The sequence below is a fragment of the Puma concolor genome, chromosome C2, assembly GCF_028749965.1.
Source record: "Puma concolor isolate L17-30 chromosome C2, mPumCon1.1.hap2, whole genome shotgun sequence".
NCBI lineage: Eukaryota > Metazoa > Chordata > Mammalia > Carnivora > Felidae > Puma > Puma concolor.
Window position 1 is genome coordinate 79,079,074 of NC_141675.1, and position 21,435 is coordinate 79,100,508.

Genomic DNA, 21,435 nt, shown 5'->3' on the forward strand with positions numbered 1-21,435 from the left:
AACTTGGTGAACTTGAACTTGTTTATGGTCTATAACCATGCCATACAAAGTCAGTTAGTTAACGAGTAGTCATATGACTTGAGCATTAACACTTTCAGACTCAGCAGCTTCCTGCTTGTACTTTGGTATCCCCCAAAGTCTCTTGGATCCTATAGTGCCTGGGGCATGGACACTTTCAAGTGAAATCAACCAGGGATAACTTGGATCACGGGGAGACATAATGAGGGTCTGTGATAACAAACTCCCTCATAACTTGCAGGATAAAAGACATTTTCATGATGGCAGATACACAGTCATCATGTGCAGAGCCACACTATTCCAGACAACAGGTAAGCATGTTCTGGCTGAGGCCCATGGGAAAATCTCAGCCATCTATATCTTTAGGAACAGGGGATAGAAGGCTCTGGAAGCCTGGGAATTCAGCCTGCTGTTCGGAATAGAGTCCTGGAATATCAGAGCTGGGAGAGAAGGACCTGTAAGAGCTATTTCAATCCCCCTCCTTCTAGAGGAACCTGAGGTCCAGAGTGGGCCAGTGACTTGCTCAGGAGTAGACAGATAACCATGAGCATTTCCTGATAGCACTTTTGCTTTTGGAACTATTCTGACCCTGGAGAAAGGAACCCACCAGCCCAGAGAGTACATGACAAAAGACATAGGCACTTGGCCAAACAACTTTTCTGGCTCGAGGGCCTCTTGAAACTTTATCTTGGGGGCATGGACTGTCTCCCAGAGAGGATGTGGCTCAGTGACAGCTCCAGTCATAACCTAAACAGAAGGGTCACTGACCTTGGTTAATATTTGCAGCCCCTGCTAAGAATTGTAAAATTCTACAAAAATCATTTACCTCTGAGCACAAGCAAAAGATTGAGCCCTGGCTTCTGTTTGGACTGTCCCATTTCTAGGGTCATCATGTGAACATGATGGTGGGAAGTACATTATCAAATGAAGACACAAAATTCATAATAATAGAGAACCATCTGGCCAGGGATCACAGACTCTTCATTTTTCTATTTCTTATTATGGCAACCATATCCTTTCAGGCTATTGTTATTTAGGGCCCCAACACATGGATGCATGTCCTCAATTTGTTTTCTTTCAACTCAATTCAAAAAATATTTATGTACCAAATTCTGTCTGGACTGTAATGTGGAGGATGCCAAAAATTACTTATTTGTTGCATGAGCTTAATGAGCAAGTCCCCTGCCTCTGGGAATGTGAAATTTAGTAGGAGAGTAAGATAAGTAACTCAAATGGGTATGTGTTCAGGAACTGTCAGGGCATAGTTATAGCAATGAAAGATAGGAAGCCCCAGGGGTTTAAAGAAGGAAACAAATTCCATCCAGCTGAGGGGAATCATAAAACATTTAGGAAGAACAGAATGTTCTTTGAACTGAGGCCTGAAAGATGAATAGGAATTAGGGAGGTAGAAATAGTAGGTAGAGTTGGGGAAAGCAGGAGGAGCTTCTAGGCTAAGGGAATAGTGAAGTCCCGGGGGTATTCAGAATCTCCACCATCCCTCCTTTCCCATCACCACCTGCCATAGGAAAGGTGTTGAGGACAGGGAGCTGGGAAGAGAGATCTAAGGAAGAGAAGCCAGGATCTGTTTTCTATGAATTTTCAACTTAGTAGAAACAGCACAAACCTTGGCAAAACTAAGACAGGCCAGCAGATATTTTAATTAGGCAGATATTCAGGAAATGTGCTGGATTATTCTGCGGTCAATTTAGTTAATCTGGGAACGATATTCCTCAGAATCTCCCTTTCTGTATAGCTCCAGGGTACAGGGGGCCAAAAGAGAGGCATGTGTGAGTTTAGAACACAACAGTCCTTACTCTCTGAAGGCTATTTTGTGATCAGCTACAGAGAATGAACAGACATAGATGCGCCCAGTGGGTTCCCACTTGCCCTCACTCTCCTCCACTCTGCAGTCAGCGCTTCTTTCCGACTACTGGCTCTGCTGACCAACAGTGGCTCAGACCCACCACCCACTCTGAACAGCTTCCACCTCTGTGGGTGGTTCAGAGGTGTTCAGAGTCAACAGCTTCTCGCAGACCTCTCCCCGTGGGCCCCCCTTCATGGGCCTACTTTGGCTTCCGAGAAGGTCTTGGATTCTCACATTCCCCTGCAGGTGCCAACATCTCCACCCACGTCCGGTTTTCAGGAGCACTGATTAGTGCCCGTGGTCCTCTGGCTCCCCAGTCCTGCTTTCACTTTCCCAGCTTCTCCTCTAGTCATGTGATTTCTGAGGCCCCAAATAGCTCTTACGTCTCATTGCTCACAGAGCAATTTCTCACTCTGCTTTCCTCACTGAACTCTGGCTGATGCAGGTACCGGCTTCAGAAGTACGGGGCTGTAGCAAACAGGACCCTTGGCTTGGGTTTTGGGACTGGCTAGCAAGTAGAGGTTAGAAGAGCAATGAGCAAACCGCCACGGGGGGGAGCTTGACAAAGACAACCTGCGTCACGTAGTGGTGAGACAATTGGTACAACCTGCCCGTGACAGTGTAGATGGCAGAAAAATGTACACAGTGCACTTGTGGATCTGCTAAGGAGATCTCTGGACAGTGTTGAAAGCGTCAGTATGTGTTTCTAGCTGTGCGTGGCAAGGCGCTTCTGGAAGGAGTAGTCCTTCAGGGTGCAAGCCTTGTGACTTGGCCTTGACAAAAGGCATGTGACATGTGGAGCTGGTGTGCCACTTCCAAGGGGCCCTGTGGCTCTTGCAGGCATCAGGGGGCCTTGTAGCTCTTTCCCTGTGTGCCTCCATGTGAGGAAGCCCTGTCACGCCTACTGGAGAAGCAAAGGTCACACAGGCCAGAGAGGAATTATCCCAGTCGAGGTCTCTCGACCAGCCAGCTGACAGCTACCACCATCTGGAAGGTCATCTTGGACCTTCCAGCTTCAGTTAAGCTTCTAAATGACTAGAGCTCCTCGAATGACCTCAGGCAAATCCAGCCAAAGACCATCCTGTGAGCCTAGCCCAGACTTCTGACCAAAGGATCTGAGCAAGTAAAATGGATGTTGTTTTAGCTACTAAGTTTTACAGTGGTTTGTTGCACAGGAATAGATATGCTATGGGGAGCAGGAAGCAATTTGGGACAAAGGGAAAGAGTGACATTTATGAAGTGATACTTGGAGAATTACCATCTCATAGGTTCTTGGGGCCTTGGAAGCTACTTGGCCTGACTCCTTATCTCCCTATCACACCCCTATCAAAAAATCATGCCGCCTTCTTGAGATCAACTGCAAAGATGAGAAACTCACTACCTTCTAAGACAGATCAGGCTGTTTGGATTATCCTCCACCTACAAAGTTCTTGCTTGGCCTCCTATCTGGGAATAACACTTAGCGGAAGATATCCTAAATGTGGAAAAACCTTTTGTGACAAAGATGTTTATAGCAGTCATAATAGACTGCTAATAATAATAGAAAACTAAAAAAAAAAAAAATGGTAAATATCCAATTCTAGGGGAAACAGTCTAAATGAGCCTTAACTTAATAAATATTAGGCATTAATTATCACATTAATGAAGAATTTGCAATGATCTGGGAACTTTCTTAGTAGGTTATATTACGCATATTAAACATATACATGGGGGGCGCCTGGGTGGCTCAGTCGGTTAAGCGGCCGACTTCGGCTCAGGTCATGATCTCCCGGTCCGTGAGTTCGAGCCCCGCGTCGGGCTCCGTGCTGACAGCTCAGAGCCTGGAGCCTGCTTCAGATTCTGTTCTCCCTCTCTCCGACCCTCCCCCGTTCATGCTCTGTCTCTCTCTGTCTCAAAAAATGAATAAACGTTAAAAAAAAAAAATTTTAAACATATACATGGCGTAATTACCACAATGCATTATGTCGAAGAAATGCATTGAAAATAAAAAGGAGAAAGAATTAGAGCAAATGTTAACAATGGCTAGTTGAACTGCAGGTAATTTTTCTTTCTTCTGTTTCTATATTTTAAAAGTATTTTAAAAAGAAACGTGGGCCCAAAGCTACTTCCTTCTCATTCTACCAGTGGCATAAAATTGGTCAGTTTAGGTCAACAAACAGGGAACACACAAGAGCGGCAACTAACCCAGCCTGGAAGTTCAGGGTTGGTTTGCAGTCCCTCTGTGTCTCATGACCACCCAAATCTCTGGTATGGTGACTCCTCCCCACTCTGTCACCTCCTAACGTTTTCTTCTAGCCCTTGGGTCCCAACAGGGCTGAAAAAGAGGTGAGGCTCTTTGCTTTAATTCCACACAGATAATATGGTAAGAAGTAGAACTCTGATAAAACAATCAAGAAACTCAGAATAACTAAAATTCACATATGGCGGTGCATGAATGGTTTTTGTGATCATGAAGTCCAAGGGGGAGTCAGTGGATTGTGTGTAAGTGGATGGAGGAGGGGAGACAGAAGAGTTCTTTGGTGTGGAGTTCTTGGAGACTGGGGGAAGAAATAGAAGGGGGAGACAGAGACAGATTGAGAGAGAGAAAGCGAGGTGGGGGCATATAAGAGTATAGTAAAAGCATCTCTGTTTGGGTTTGGTTTCTCAAGAAAGTGAGTTGAGTTGTGAATTGCTTTCAATTCTTAAATTTCTCTCTCTCTCTCTCTCTCTCTCTCTCTCTATATATATATATATATATATACTTATATATATATATACACACATATATACATATATATACACTTATATATATATACATATATACTGTATATATATATATATATAGTATATATATACTATATACTTTTATATATATATACTATATATATATATAGTATATATATATATAAAGTGTTTGTTTACTTAGAGAGGGAGAGAGTGAGCTCTAGCAGGGGAGGGGCAGAGAGGGGGGGACAGAGAATCCCAAGCAGGCTCTGTGCTGTCAGTGCAGAGCCCAATGTGGTGCTCAATCCCATGAATCATGAGATCATGACCCGAGCCGAAATCAAGAGTTGGGTGCTTAACCAATTGAGCCACCTAGATGCCACCAAAATTTTTCCTTTCTTCTTCTTCTTCTTTTTTTTTTTAATGTAATCCCTTACTGACACTGGATCATGTGGGACCTCATCTTTATATGAGTTGCACATGAGTCTTCACCAGTTATTAGATGCTGGGAAAATCATTCAAACTCTCTGTGTTGTAGGTAAATTGTGGCCCTCCTCCCCCATAAGATATATTCAAGTCTTAACCCTTGGATTTGATTCGACCTTATCCGGAAGTAGGTCTTTGCAGATGTAGTCAAGGTAAGATGACCTCATACTGGCTTAGGGTAGACCCATAATTCAAAGACCGGTGTCCTTATAAGGGGGACGTTTGTTCACAGAGACACACACGGAGTCAAGTGTGAAGGCAGAGGCCGAGATTGAAGACATTCTGCCACACACAGGGAATGCCGGGGATTGCAGTCAACCACCAAAAAGCCAGAAGGGGCAAGGAAGGATTCTTCCCTAGAGCGTTCAGAGGAAGAGTGGCTTTGTTAACACCTTGATTTCAGACTTGAAGCTTCTAGAGCTGTGAGACAATACATTCCTGTTATAAGCCACCTAGTTTGTGGTGCTTTGTGATGGCAGCCCTAGGAAACGGCTACGCTCCGTATACAGGTTTTCTCATCTGGGAAATGGTGACAGCGATAGCGTTAATATCACAGGACTGTTGTGAAAGTGACATGAGTTAATACGCGTAGAACACTTAGAAGGGCACCTGGAATCTAGTCAGCTCTCAGGACGTCAGTGAGAAGAACAAGACTGCTGAAATCCGGTCATCCAAGATGACCCCCTTCTGCACTCCCTGCTGGGTGGGCATGGGTAATTTCACTGTTTGAAGAAGAGGGAGAGACTGGAACTGTCCCCATATCCCCTCTGGTTTCCAATTTCACACCTTCATTCCCAATCTCACTGAAGCCATCAGCACAGACTTCTCATCCTGTGAGGACCCCAGAGCCCAGGCCGGTGGAGAGGGAGGGGCACCTTGAGACCCCTCACAGCCCGGCCACTTCATGTGGCAGGTGGCACCTATCTTAAGTTCCTTTGGCCCTCTGCACTCGAGGCGTCTCCTGGCAATCCCGGGAGGTGGGTGACAGACAGAGGATATTACACTGATTTCACAGAGGAATGTGAGGGAGCTCTCAAAGTTTCCCTCCCGCAAGGGAATATAAGTCCAGGAATCTTCTCACTTCCCTGTGTTTCAAAGGATTCTTCTATTCCATGGGGGGAAGGGAAGGGGAATAAATAGTTTCAAACAGAGAGGGAGGGAGTCAACCCACAAAAGACTCTTAAATACATAGAACAAACTGAGGGTGGATGGGGGGTGGGGAGAGGGAAAATGGCTGATGGGCATTGAGGAGGTCACTTGTTGGGATGAGCATTGGGTGTTTTATGTAAGCGATGAACCACGGAAATCTACCCCAAAGACCAAGAGCACACTTTACACACTGTATGGTAGCCAATTTGATGATAAATTATATTTAAAAAACAACAACAAAAACAAAAAACAAAGGATTGCTTTAGATGTGGGAATTGAGGTCGGGGATTCACTTGCAGCCCTGGGCTAGGACTTCTGACTCGCAAGAGAGTGCTCTGTGCTCCTGAAGCCACCCTCTCAGTAAGTCTATCACCTCCAGGGACCGGGCCAGGGCTCGACAGCTCAATCTCCTACTTTACACACTTGCCCAGATTTCAGCTAAAGATCACGAGAAGGAGCAAATTACAGGTACTGGATTCCAGACAAGAACCTGGGACTAGAGAAGAAAGGAGGTGTGTGTGTCCGTATGAGTGCGTTTTGTGTATTGCATTCTGGAAGCTCTTGAAAGCCATGGAAGTAAAATAGCACAGCTGGTGGGTCTAAGGCTCAAGTTGGCCTTGCCCGAGAGGGGCTGGAGGTTGATGCTTGGGTTTCAGCCAAGTCATTTGGCCATAAGGTAGTAATAATAATAATAATAATAATAATCATAGCACTGGTAACAGTCATTTCCCTCCTCTGTGTGGAACTTTCCAGCTGACAGGTATTTTCACCTTCTTTATTATATTTGCTTCTGCTGGCTCTCTTGCAAGGAATGCACTTCAGGCACACATTGTGATTCTGAGCCCAGAGAGGTGACATGAGTCCCCAAGGGAACACGGCCTAGGAGTAGCAGACCTGAGACAAAATCCTGATATCCTGACTTCCAGCCCTGGTCCAGTCACTGGAATCAGAGAACCACAGAAGGTCAGAGATAGAAAGGATATGAAAGGCTACCAAGTTTATCTCTTCTCTTTCTTACGTGGGGAAAGTGAGGCTCAGGGACACGGAGTAACCCCTTCAAAGCCACATGGCCTGGTAACGGCAGGGGTGTGTCCCATAGTCCCAGTACGGTGTTCTTACTTATGTGTTCATCACAGTAAAAAGCTCCTAACAGAGCTGGGTAAGCCCCTAAGAAGGTATTGAGTCCATGGAAATGGTAGGCACCATTAACGGCGTGGGGGCCTGAGCCATGGCTGGCGGGTCCTCGGAGTCCAAGACTCCCACTGCTCCCGGGAAGGATTGCCCTTTTGCAAGAAGGGCTCTGGACAGAAAAGGGGATGGTCTCCAGGCAGCAGGAGCATGGGGAGAAAAAGAAGGCTGGCAGGGAGGGGCTCTAAGAGCCTGGGAAGCGGGGCGTCCCGCAGGTGGGAAACTGGCAATGCCCACTGTCCCAGCAGGAGCGGGGTAGAGAGGGGGTAGGCGGGAGAGTCTGGGAACTGGGGCTGGGCAGGAGGGCCAGGAAGGATTCACTCTCTCCAGCTTGTGAAAGACTCCCCACCCCGTGCCTTCTGGAACTTCAGAGCCAGGCTCATTCACATGCAAATCCCCTCAGAGACAAGGGGTGGGGGTGGGGTGGGGGGGCTGGGCCTCAAACTGTTTGGAGCCCGAAAACAGTCCAAGGGCAAGAAAACACAGCAGGGTTGTGTTCTGCAGCAGAGGCAGCCTGGCTCAAGGTATGTCACAGTCAGGCTGGGGGTGTAAGCCGTGATTGAGTAAGGGCTGAGTGCAGCGAAGGGGCCTGCCACAGGCCAGGGTCCCCAGGCAGAGTTCCCAGGAATGTGTGAGCTGGCATATTCTTCTGCTCCTGCCAAGGACCCTGTCCAGCCCCGGCCGTCATGAACATCCTCAGATCTTCACGGGAAAACTCCTGCAGAGCACAGGAACAAGGACCAAAGGACCTGGGTGCCCGCCCTGCCTCTCATGGCATGTGTCACCCTAACCTCCCCAGACAGTAGGGTGGCAGAGCTGGCTGCCACCAGTTTATAAGTGCAAAGGGTCAACTTTTTGGAGATTTTGCAGCCGGTTGTTAAAACACAGCCATCGTTAACAATTCCGTTTCGGAAAGTTGCAATTAATTAAATTATATTGGAGACAACTTATACAGAAGGTCATCACCTCCCATTGTCAGTATTTAACTGGTTACCTATGCCCTGGAGGTAATGAGTGTCTAGGGCACCTGAATGGTGAACGGTGTGTGAATTCTGAGCATCTCTTCTCCCCACCCTCCCCGCCTACCCCCAAGTCCAGAGCCACGTGTTAATCATTGACAAGCACACCTCTGTCATCAGGCCTCAGTGTTCACAAGCATCTAAGGTGGGGGCAGGATGTTAATAGTGTCCTCTAGGAGTTGAGAGGTCATGAAACACTGGCATGAAAACAGCTTGTAAAGTCTGTCATTGCTGTGGGCGCTGAGCAGGGACCCTATTTCCCAGCCGCCTGGTGATCTGGCCGTCCTTCCCGGCTCCCTTCCTGCACCTGTCTGTCTCCATTTCTCATCCCTGTACCTCCTGCTCCGGTCACACTGCTTTCCTTGCTGTTCTTTAGACAGACCGGCCACGTGCCCTCTTCAGGGTCTGCGCCCTGGCTGTTCCCTCTGGGTGGAAGGCTTTTCCCCAGCAAGCCACATAGCTAACTTCCTCAACTTCTCCAAGTCTTTGCTCAAGGGTCACCCTGTCGATGAGGACTACCCTGACCGACGTGTTTATTTATTTTAATTTTGTATTTTTAAAAAGTGTGTATTTATTTATTTTTGAGAGAGAGTGTGTGTGTGAGCGAGTGGGGGAGGGGCAGGGAGAGAGGGGGACAGAGATCCCAAGCAGGCTCTACGCGGTGAATCCGACACGGGGCTCGAACTCACGAACCATGAGATCATGACCTGAGCCGAAATCCACAGTGACACTTAACCAACTGAGCCGCCCAGGCGCCCCCTGACCAACGCGTTTAAATCACAACCCTTGCCCTGCCTCACCGTGACCCCTCTTTATCCTGCTGCATTGCGTGTCTCTGCCTATCGCCTTACTACGCCCTGTATAATTTATCTATGGATTATGTTTGGTGTGTCTTATCTGTCTTCCCCAGGGCAATATAAGCACCCTGCGGGCAGGGATTCCTGTATGTTTTAATTATTGCTGTACCCCAAGCTCTAGTAACTAGTTTTCCCTCTTTGAGCACACCAAAGTAGATTCAAACTCTGCTGTTCACCGAGGTGGAGCAGAGATCGGTCTGCGCACACACAGGCATGCAGATTCGTGCACCAGGTGCCCCGGCACCCCAGAGCACCCCCGCTTCACACCCATCTGAGTGTGCCTGTGTGCCCTGCCCCGGCATCGGGACCTTCCTTCTGTTTTCCATCCCCCAGAGCCTACGCTGTTTGCCCTTCCTGCATAAAATGAGCGTTTGTCACAATTTCTGAAGCTCATTTCCACTTCCTGGGTTCTGTGTCCCTAGCATTAGAACCCACTATCTCAGGAGTGGAAGAATATCCCCAGGGACTACAACCGAGATTCATGAGAAACATCTCCCCTCCTCTCGTTTCCTTCAGAGGCCAAGGCCGCCTGTCCACTCCCAGAGAATTAGCAGAGCTGCTGCGGTAGCTGGGGTCAGCCACAGCCTGAAGGTCGAGGGCATGTTCTGAGTAAACACAGAGCACTGCACAGAAATTAGGAGCCCGGGGGTCAGGGGATTCGGGCTTGGAGCAGGGCCATGGGAGGGACTTATCTTGCCATTCCACAGCAGGATGCAGACTGACCCTATGAGGCCTGGAGAAGGGAGCACTGGACTGAGAGCTGTAGGCCGTCAGAACTGGGAGGGCTTGGAGACGCCCACAAGTCCTCTTCCCTCACTGGGCAGATGGGGAAACTGAGGCCCAGAGCAGGGATCTCACTCATCCGGGATCTCACTCGTCCAGCTTCTCAGCAGGAGTCAGTGGCTGCCTTCTAGGCCACGGCCCTTTCCTTATACTCACTAATGGGACACATAGGCCTTTTCCTGCTCTGCCTGAGACCGTGCTCGCTGCTGGAAACAAACCTAGACGTGGGCCCTAAGGTGCCAGCGCTGACGGTCTAGTGAAACGACCTGGAGTTCACTGTTAGGGTTTGTGTACCACACACAGATAAATCAAGCCCTCATCCCTCACAGCTCAGTCTCCATTTCCTGATAGCTTTGTAAAATAGATATCGTCTCCAAGTGAGGATAAAAGAGAAAGTTCTTTAACAGATTCTAGACAATACGAGGACCCTCAAAGTCCTTCTGTTTTACCAAATTTTACTAAATTACCCTGACGGGCAGGGTTGCCTTAGGACTAATACATAGCCAGGAAGCATACCAAAAGGTCTCTTCTAGGACAAAGCCTGTTCTAACAGAATGACTAAATGGAGAGACAAAATTGTGACTTGGGGGTAAGCAGACCAGGCCCTGAGAAACTGGCTTTCTGTAAAGACTGGACAAGTCCACCTGGGTTCTTTGCAGGATTTCTTTTTCTGTAAAGTAGGTGTAATGATCCCCGCTCTTCCCCCAAGAATCAAATGCGGCAATACACGGGGAACAAATGTGTGTTACTGAAAGGTAACTGAAAGGTAACACACAAATGTGTGTGACTGAAAGGTAAACGCACAGGAGAAATGACCTCTCGCATCTGACCAGTCCTTTCGAAATATTTCCCCATAAGTTGCCTGAAGAAACCGAGGGGCACGAGCAAGGTCATGGGTAGCCAGTTAGTGGTACGGGCAGAGTGGATGAGAAACGCGATGCTCATGCAGCACCTGGCAATACCAGCAGGCACTTTATTATGCACACGGTTGCCATCGTTACCCCTATGACAACATTACTGAGTGAATTCCATACGTGTTGGACAGATGTCATTAAAAATTCTGCCTCGTTTGGCATTTGCGATAAGCCCATGAGGTAGGCATTATATTGTGCCCCATTTTGCAGTAAGAGGTGGGTGGAGGCAGGACTCCCTCCCCCCTCCCCCCCCCCCCCCGCCCCCACCCCCGCCGTCTGACTGGCTCTAAAGCCTGATCTCGGAACCACTGAGCATGCTTGCCCCTTGCGCTATGAATTCTACTTCCAGCCAACATTTTGTTTAAACCCTCCCACCACCTTCCAGGAAGGTACCATGTCATGATAAACTTCTTTTGGTTGTTGTTGTACTAGCGATAAAACCAGTGCCTAGGGAGATCGAGAAGCTTAGGGAGTTGGGCTGTGAATTCCTATTTATTGTTATTTAGTATTATTCCTATTCCCCAGCCTTTCCTGAACACCCGGAAATGACTGCTCCCCGACTTGTATACTGCCTCACCCCCTTTGTGTTACTTGCACAGCTTTGATGTATTAATTAGATATTTGTCTCGTGACACGCTATGAAACTGCCGATTCCTGGAGGGCAGATACATGCGCCCTGTCTTTGCACAGGTGCAGTGTCCTGCTTACAGTAGGTTTTCAATGGGATTCTTGGACTGTATTCCATAGGCCATGGGGAGTCACTGAAAGATTAGAGAGTGTCACAGTCAAAGAGGTGTTTTAAGAAGATCTCTCTGAGGGCGTCTGGGTGGCTCAGTCAGTTGAGCGTCCAGCTTGGGCTCGGGTCATGATCTCCTGGTTCATGAGTTCGAGCCCTGTGTCAGGCTCTGTGCTGACAGCTCGGAGCCCGGAGCCTGCTTCAGATTCTGTGTCTCCCTCTTTCTCTGCCCCTCCCCCACTCGCACTCTGTCTCTGTCTCTCTCAAAAACAAATAAACACTAAACAAATTGTTTTAAAAAAAAGATACCTCTGGACACAGGCAGAGGGTGGACTGGATGGGGAAAGACTGACAGCTGGTAGACGTTTAGGAAGCAATTGCAGTAGACGTGGTGAGAGGAATAAGAATTGGAATGGAGGTGCCAACAGTGGGAAGAACTGAGGAAACGCCGAGCGCGTCGAGGACAGAGGGTTAACAGGAGAACACTGGTGAGACGTCACAGGAGCATCTGGCAGATGCCAACTGAGCTATATGTACTCAGTGAGAAAGAGAGAGAGAATAGAAACCAAATGTAGGTTGTTATTGTCTCTTTTTCCAGTGAACAGATGTTGCGAAGTGAACTTGAAGATAGGGTGTGTGACTTTGGTGTTCCCTTGGGGGTTCTGGTTTCTCAGGACCTTTTTCAGTGACCGTGGCTCCAGGGACCTTCTCTAGGCACAAGTCACCACTTCATCTGATGCCCAACCAAAGGACCTAATTTGCTGTATTCCTGGGACAAAAGGTTCTTCTGTGCTCTATTATACTGAAGAGACCAAATAGGATTGACTAGAGACAATGTTGGCCTTCATGGCACTTACTTACATTTACAATATGTTAAAAACCTAAGCTCCCACCCGGTGGGACTTCACTGTTAATTTTTTTTTTTAACGTTTATTTATTTTTGAGACAGAGAGAGACAGAGCATGAACGCGGGAGGGTCAGAGAGAGGGAGACACAGAATCTGAAACAGGCTCCAGGCTCTGAGCTGTCAGCACAGAGCCCGACGCGGGGCTCGAACTCACGGACCGCGAGATCATGACCTGAGCCGAAGTCGGACGCTTAACCGACTGAGCCACCCAGGCCCCAATTTTTTTTTTTTTTTTTTAAAGAAGAAAAGACTGAGAGTCTTGAGATAAAAATTCTCAGTGTGGCCCTGGCCAATGAATGGCCCCTTCCCTAGGCTTCGGTCATGCTGGTCTGGTCGTGGAGTTGAACCATGATTTCTGAGGTCTTAGATGCATAGAATATCCGGGCCGGGGTGGCTTTGGAGACTGTCTGTTTCAACTTCCCTTGTATGAGAGAAGAGGAAGTTGAATCCCCTCTAGAAATACTCACTTGCCCAAGGCTAGTGAGTGGAGAATGACCCCAAGAGTCCAACCCTTCTGACTCCACCACAGCCAGCGTCCGTGCTGTGTCCCGTGCCTGCAGTGCTAACCAGCTGTGACTCATCTGCCTCATCTGTGCGCTGCAGGAATCCACACATTGCAGCCACATTCCAAGGAAGCAGATGCTGTCGTGCAGATGTGCACACGCCTCGAAGACCAAGGACTGCGGGAAATCAGGCCAGAGAGGAATTTTCATAAAATGAGAGCATCCGGACCACAGCCTTGGGGTCCTGCTCTTCTTCAAGCCTCTGAACTATGGAGTCAGCAGTTCCATTATTGTTACCCTGATGGGCCTGGGTGGGAAGGACAGTCTGTGTCTGTGTGTTTAGGCTGGGCCAGCAAGGGTCCCTGTGAGCTCGAGGGTGCTTTAAATCTACTCCTAGGCCTGCCAGGGGAATTCAGTCACAGAGTGTAAAAGCCTCAAAATAGGGGATAATGTCCCACCAAAGGGACATCAGGGATATTTAAAGTTGCTTGGGAAAGGACAGTGGTGGCATGGCGTGTTTACAAGTTTTCTCTAAATGACATCCCCTGCGGACGGTAGGCTCTCATTGGAATGCTTATGGCCACAGAACTTGGAGAAGTGGATGTTGTAACATATTATTACCATTTTCTGGCATTATCCTAACTAGGACAGTGAGGGTTTGGTGGGGTCATCTGGAAAGTTCTGGTGAGGAGCATTAGGGTTAGAGTCTAGGAATTTAAGAGACTTTAGGGATCATCTCATGTCACCCCATCGTGGAACAGATGAGAAAATAGAACTTTGGAGAGGAATGTTGACTTACCCAGGAGTGACATGGCATGTTCCTGCTTTATTCAGATGGAAGGGAAGGAGCTTCCCTCTCATTCATAGCCAGGAAAGGCACCTTTTCTGGAGGGCAGAGGGAGGGGGGCAGTTAGAAGTGAATGGATTTCAACTGTATGTGGAAGGCTTCTGGGTTTGGAAGTTCAGAGGCCAGAGTACTAGCCTTGTGCCAGAATTTGGAGCTCCCAGGCTCCTCTTCTGTCCGGTGGGGACTAAAGCAGTATTCAAGTCATAAATGCTGACCTTCAGGGTGCCCCAGGAGGATGAGTGAGCTTCAGAGCCACCTTCCACCCGCCGGCCACTCTTCTGTTTTCTCTATCGCGCCTCCCAGAAATTTGTTAGACGAAAACTTTCACGGGGCGGAAATGTTTGAAAAACAATAATAACAACAACAGTGGGGGATTAACTGAGTCTCCTGAGGGCCGAGGCAACTTGACGTTCTGGGAGTTCATGACTCCAGACAGGAACTCCGCCAGGTGCCTGTGGGCAGGGGCACAGAGCGTGTTGCTATGTTAGCATGAGTTACCAGCCAACAAGGGTGCAACGTCCTGTGAGGGGAGGCCTGCTCAGGTCCCGTGGCCGTTGGAACCTCTGTAGGGAGGCTAATGCTGATGCCTGGGGTAACATTCTGGAAGGCAGTCAGCACAAGAAGAGAGATACATCTTGCCCTCCCTGCCCACTACATGAATCCCTTTTCGAATTGGGAAAAGGTGTCTGAACCAGAGACGCAAGGACTGTGGGGCACTTCAGGTAGCAGACTGCTTCCTTGCTATGCCCAGGGGTCACAGTCTTATTCTGGAGTGAAGAGAGTGCTATAACGTTTCCTTCATTCAGGAGTCAGTGGCAGACTGGGGACTAGACCAGGCGTTTCCTGGATCCCGGGCAAGCATCCAGGACCATGCTGCCCTTCCAGAGGACCTACCTCCGTCTGCCTGGACTTTCTTGAAGGTGTCTCACAGTCCCTGATAGAAACTATCAATTAGTTTCCCAAGTATTCTTCAGCTATAAAGGTCAAGCTTTGGGTAGAATACTCCAGGGTCCTTAATTCAGTGTCAGAAGAGGTCTTTGGGTTCTATTGTTGGACTGGAAAAGTGCCTTGTCGTTTTTTTCCCATTACAAAATGCAGCTGATGTCAGCTCCTTAATCTGCCTTGCCAGGAGACTCCATTTATTTGGGACAAAGGAATGAGTTAAATCCTCTGCTGTGTGTTTATTATCTCTATAAAGGAGTCCTAACAAGGTCAAGCTTGGCATCTGTCTGAACAAGAGGAAAACTGGTGAGAAATGATTGCTCAGTGTATATGAATTGAGAGTCAATTCTCCGGGTGGAGGAAGGGGGGTGGATAATGAAAGTAAGTCATTGTTACAGCTAACGAAAAAAATTCTGTAATTTCCACAGTCTTAAGGCCTCAGCTACTAGCAAAAGCAAGTTTTTTGGTTTTTTTTCCACTGCAAAAAAATTCTAGATGGTTGACATGTTTGAAAATAAGAAGAAAGCAGTTAGGAAGTTCACATCTAACCTTGTTTAAACCTATGGAACCTACTGTTGTATTAAGCCAATGTTTCGTCATTTTCCTTCTGGTTAAGACCACTTTCTAATCCAAATATTTGAGGATGCCATGGTTTTATGACCAGCATTAGTTGGGGGAATGGCCTGGAAGAGTCTGCCAACCTAATGTCCCCTACCCATAATGCATCTTCTCCTGGAGTCTGGCTATGGCAGAGGCTAGATTACATCCTGGAAGACATAACTAATGTATTTGTCAGAAATTTCAATTTAGGATGATGAACACTTCAAGTCTTGCTCAATACTGCTTGCTGGATCCCTGTGACTCTGACCAGTTGGCTCCATTTTTAATTAATTTAGGGAAACTATATGTCAGTCTAGATTGCCAACCCACATCATCTCCTAGAGCATCCAGATCTACCTCTTCTCATTCTTGATCTGTCAATCTTTTATTGTCATTATTCTTTTCCATCTTATGCAATGGCCACTCTTCTAGGCTCGCATCTCCCTGTGAGGGACCAGATCTTTTGTATCTTTAAATTCTCATCGTCCCTAGCATAGGACGTTCACAGAGGGGCGGCATCACAATGAGCAGTGGTTCTCAAACTAGGAGATGCTGTCCCTCTGGAGATATAGGCAACTTCCAGAGGTGTTTTTGGTTGTCACAACTGGAGGGGGAGTGCTACTGGCATCTAGTGAGTAGAAACCAGGGATGCTGCTAACAATCCTATAATTCGCAAAACGGTTTTCCTCAGCAAAGAATGATCTGGCTCAAAATATCCACAGCGCTGAAGCTAAGACACTCTGTCGTAGACCACCAATCTGGGAAAGTTTTTAATCTTAGAAACCTTGCCGTAAATGAGATAGTTGGTGGAGACCCAATGTATAAAATAAGCAATACACAACATTTAAAATAAATTTAAACAGGGTGGGGATTCATAGTCCCACTTATCAGCCTCCTCTACCCCCACAGTGGTCTTATAAGCCCCTGCAGTATCCTGGGGCCCAGTGGAGTGTGACCTGAGAGCCGTTCGTTTGGTGTAGCCAAAAGAACATGGAAATGAAAGTCACAAGACATGGGTTTGTAAATTGACCCACCGCTTCACCTTCTTGGGTTTGTTTCTTTGCCTGTGAAGTGCCTGTCTTATAGAATTTTTTTAAAGATTGAATGAGATTTCAAGTATCAATGTACATTGTAAACTCACTGCTTTGCTGTTGTCAAAAATTCTGGTTAATACAAGGTTAACTTTTGTTGAATTCCTGGCTGTAGAAATCAGAGACTACGATAAGACTGAAAATATATAAAATCTACTCTGGAATGATTTGGTGAGAACTTTTCCAGAAAGCCAGAGAGAGCTTAGAAAGTAGATTAGTAGGTCTCCACACCTTTTTGAGCCAGATACAACCTTAAGAAACTTGATCTCCCAGACGTACTCCAACCTTTCTCAGCCCTACTTTCAGAGAACAGCTTCCCATCCATGGAAATGTTTGTGGGGTCCCTCTAAAGTTGAGGCAATATTGCTTGGATGCTGTAATCATTTCCTGTTCCTCTTCCACATGATCTTTACATGCACTTCTGATTCTGACCCCCCAACCTTGCCCACACCCTTTGCAGAGAAAACCTAAACTTCTCAGCATCACATTCAAGACCCTTCAGAATCTCACCCCAATCCAACCTGATCTCACCTCCCACTGTCTGCTACTGTATACCCAGCCTTCCCAAGTACCTGATCATTACTTAGGGAAGTAGGCAAGGCTTTCAAATGCCTCAGCTTTGGACATCATTATGCTGTGTGTCAGTCTGGTTATGCTTACTCTGGGGTCTCTGCCCTTTTCTCGCTGCTTGTAAAGGTGACCTTGGAGCAGAGGTTAGTGGAAACATTAAGGACTTCGAGAACAGAAAGAAAACAGGGGAGGTTACGTTTGGCTGAGTTACACCTTGCCAGCCTCAGTTTCCCTTGTGGTCCTTTCTAGATCTCCCACTCAGCCTGCACCTAGCATATCACCCCAACCTTCGTTCATCATGTTGTAACTTTGTGTGCCTTCCTCACTGGACTGCTACCCTGGGAGGGAAAACACAGTGTTTAATTCTTCTCTGACTCCCAGTAGAGAACCTGGCGCAGTGAGGGAATATCAGGGGTCTCACCTTCACATAGTCATATTCACAAAGGTAGGAGGACTCCAAGTTGAAGTGCATGAAGTAAAGCTTGATCCGAAATCCCTCTGGAACAGTGATATTCCAAGTCACCTCTGAATCACTCGGATAGGAGTCTGGATAGCCAGGTGACTGGATCTGACCAAACATATTGTTAAGCTCCACGGTGTGGGCCGAAGCTTTCAACAAGGAGAGGCACAGAGCGTGACAGAGAAGGAGCCACCTGAAAGACATGAGTGGATCTACTTACGTTCATGGACACAGGTCCTCACCACTTAACTAAGTCCGCAACCAGGAGACCACGTTGTTGGCAGATCTCTGCCGCTGACGTGTTGTGGGTACTCCTCCCCACTCTGGGCTTGCTTACCATCAGGGAGATGGTAGCTCCATGATTCCTAAGGTTTCTTCTAGCTGTGCTCTTCTGAAGGTTTGTTAACAGTATCCAGCTCTCCTAGAAAGTCCCCTAGTCGCGACTCTGACACGTATCATGTTACTGTTGAAAACTTAAGTTTCATGATTAGGTAAAAGTGGATGTCCTTCCTTCAACTCAGCTTCATTTAAGGATCTTGGACTCTGGATTCAGTTTTGTCAAAAGTGAGTAACAGTGACGTGGTAATGTTGGGAGGAGACTTATGCTCCAGGATGGGATCTTGCAGGACCTCGAACAGATTCGACAAAATCGGTCAAGGTACGCAACGTTTGGAATTACGAAAGAGTAAGCAAAACATGTTCCCCCCTTGGGTAAGTGTTCCGATCAAAGGATCAAAACCCTGCAACTTATTTCCAGCTGTAGGAATCAGAGATAACGGACTGTTAAAAAAATTGCTTCAGGGGCAAGGAAAACCCAGTAAAACTCACAGAACACACCCCAAGTGGCGGAGGCAATGGTGAGGCAGAATGTCCACAGCTAGTCAAAACCTGAATGGTCAATATGCACCACAGCAGGCCTCTAATAGATTGTTCCTCTGCAAGACCCGAGGACCTTGAGCTCAAACACCCCAAACCCGGCTCATGAACGTCTTGCCTAAGTCCTCTTTATTCTGCTTCATATGTCAGGTCATCCGCTTCTCTTCCATCAATTACGTTACACGTTCTTATCTGGCCTATTGTTATTGCACCCTAAGTAATCTCCCTGTCCCCCACTTGATACCATTCAGCCCTTTGCTGCTGAAGTTGATTTTCCAAAACACACATGACCATGCGGCTTCACTGTGGGATCAGGCCTCTGTCCCTGGGATCGTGGACGAGCCCGTTCTGATCTAGGGCTGATCTGCGGGTCCAGCCTCAGCTCGGGGCCAGCTGTGCCCTGACATGTCATTCTGAAAGCATGCCATGCCTGTCCACGCCTCGGCCCCCTTGCGCGTACCATCCCCATTCTTCGTCTGCTTGTCTTATTTATCTTCCACCACCCAGCTCACAGATTCCCAGGCTATGGTGCACTCATCACACCTCCAGATCCCACAGCTCCCCTTACATGCTTCCTTTCTGCCTGCATCACCCTGGGCTGCTTCAGATGCAGCCCCTGGGGCGACGGATATTTGGGTTCAAATCCCAACTCTTCTACTCACTGGCTGTGAAATACCAGATAAGTCTCTCTGAGTCCCAGTTTCCTCATCTGTTACGTGGGGAGTATCATCTCTAATTATAGGACTCCCATGAGCATTAGAGATGATGTATATAAAGGGCCTAGTATACAGCCTGGTATAAAATAGGTGATGGGAGGGGCGCCTGGGTGGCTCAGTCGGTTAAGCGTCCGACTTCAGCTCAGGTCACGATCTCGCGGTTTGTGAGTTCGAGCCCCGCGTCGGGCTCTGGGCTGATGGCTCGGAGCCTGGAGCCTGCTTCCGATTCTGTGTCTCCCTCTCTCTCTCTGCCCCTCCCCCGTTCATGCTCTGTCTCTCTCTGTCCCAAAAATAAATAAATGTTAAAAAAAATTTAAAAAAAAAAAAAAAGAAAAAAAAATAGGTGATGGGAGAATAAAATGAATGAATGAATGAATGGATGGATGGATGGATGGATGAAAGTGTGCCCGAGTCTTCTACAGCCGAAGTCAATACTGGGAAATTATGCCAGCATCTTTGGATGACAGTAATCCCGCTTTATCTACGACCTCATTTTTTGTGGTTTCAGTTACCCCTGGTCAGACCCAGTTCAGAAGCAAGATGATCCTCCTTCTGACATATTGTCCAAAGGTCAGCAATAACCTAATGCTACATCACAGTACCTACATCATTTTCCTCATTTCATCTCATCACATAGGCATTTTATCATCTCTGTATCCTAAGAAGGATGAGTACAGTACAGTTAAGATATTTTGAGAAAGACTTATATCGGGGCGCCTGGGTGACTCAGTCGGTTGGGCGTCCAGCTTCAGCTCAGGTCATGATCTCACGGCTTGTGAGTTCGAGCCCCGCGTCGGGCTCCGTGCTGGCAGCTCGGAGCCTGGAGCCTGCTCCGGATTCTGTCTCCCTCTCTCTCTGCTCTTCCCCTGTTCACTCTCTCTCTCTCTCTCTCTCTCTCTCTCAAAAATTAATAAACATTAAAAAAATTTTAAAGATACTTTGAGAAAGAGAGACCACATGCAGGTGATTTTATTGCAGTATATTATAAGTGTTCTATTTTATTATTAGTTACTATTGTTAATCTCTTCTTGTGTCTAATTTTTAAAGTTTATTTATTTTGAGAAAGAGAGAGAGAGAGAACAGGAGAGGAGCAGGGAGAGAGAAATCCAAGCAGACTCCCCATTGTCAGCACAGAGCTGGACTAGGTGGATGGAACTCACGAACTGTGAGGTCATGACCTGAGCTGAAATCAAGAGTCGATCGCTTAACTGACTGAACCATCCAGGGCCCCTCTTACTGTGCCCAATTTATAAATTAAACTTGATCCTAGGTATGTATATAGAGGAAATACATTGTATTTCCTAGCAGCGTTCCCTGCTATCTGTGGTTTCAGTTATCCAGTGAGGGTCTAGGAACCTATCCTCCAGGCATAAACAGGTACTATTATAATGATTCCATCATTGCTAATCAGAAAGTTGTTTCTACCAACTCTCCCTCCACAGCACACAGATGCATATATACACATATATGAATTTTTGAAGATGTAACACAAGATAACTGTAAATATAGATTATCTAGCCATCTCAATATTGTATTTACATAAAAGGTAAATAGGTAAATGCAAAAGGCCTAGAAGGATATTAACAGGATATTAACAGTGGTTATCTCTAAAATGGGAATATAAATATTTTAAATGTCATCTTTGTGTATATGAAATGTTCACACTTGTCAGGAAGGACCCTGTACTGTTTTTTCTTTCTTTTTAAAAAAAATTTTTTTAATGTTTATTTATGTTTGAGAGACAGAGAGAGACAGAGTGTGAGTGGGGGACGGGCAGAGAGGGAGACACAGAATCTGAAGCAGGCTCCAGGCTCCGAGCTGTCAGCACAAGCCCCATGCAGGGCTCGAACCCACGAACTGTGAGATCATGACCTGAGCGAAGTCGGACGCTTAACCGACTGAGCCACCCAGGCGCCCCGCTGTACTGTTTTTTCAAGAAAAAGAAAATAATGAAGTTATTTAAATTTTTTCCAAGGTCCCTACAATAGTAACATGTAAGATTTCAACAAAGGAAACAAAATGTTTTAATCCAGTTGCCAGTGTCAATATTTTCTAAAAACCAATCTAGGAGGGAGGGCCTCCAAGGCAGACAGAAGGGAAGGCCTAAGTCCAAGCTCTTCAGTGCACTCACAGGAAAGAGGAGTCCAGAAACTCTATCTTTCAGGCCCCAGGCAGCCCCACATTCAAGCGAGGAAATGTACCGATG

General features: G+C 47.1%; 1 protein-coding gene across 7 annotated transcripts in view; it reads right to left on the reverse strand.

Annotated features, from left to right (window-relative positions):
• MASP1 (MBL associated serine protease 1) overlaps positions 1-21,435 on the reverse strand; it is a 63,755-nt gene that overhangs the window by 38,880 nt on the left and 3,440 nt on the right. For 3 of the 7 annotated variants that reach the window (XM_025913228.2, XM_086674956.1, XM_086674962.1), the window contains exon 1: positions 17,599-17,841. The exons of 1 other annotated variant lie outside the window; for it this stretch is intronic. In XM_025913228.2, coding sequence (XP_025769013.1) covers positions 17,599-17,841 — 243 coding nt within the window. Of the gene's footprint in view, positions 1-13,926; positions 14,013-17,598; positions 17,842-21,435 lie in introns of those variants that run through there. 3 more of the 7 variants (XM_086674959.1, XM_086674957.1, XM_086674958.1) reach the window with 2 other exon arrangements.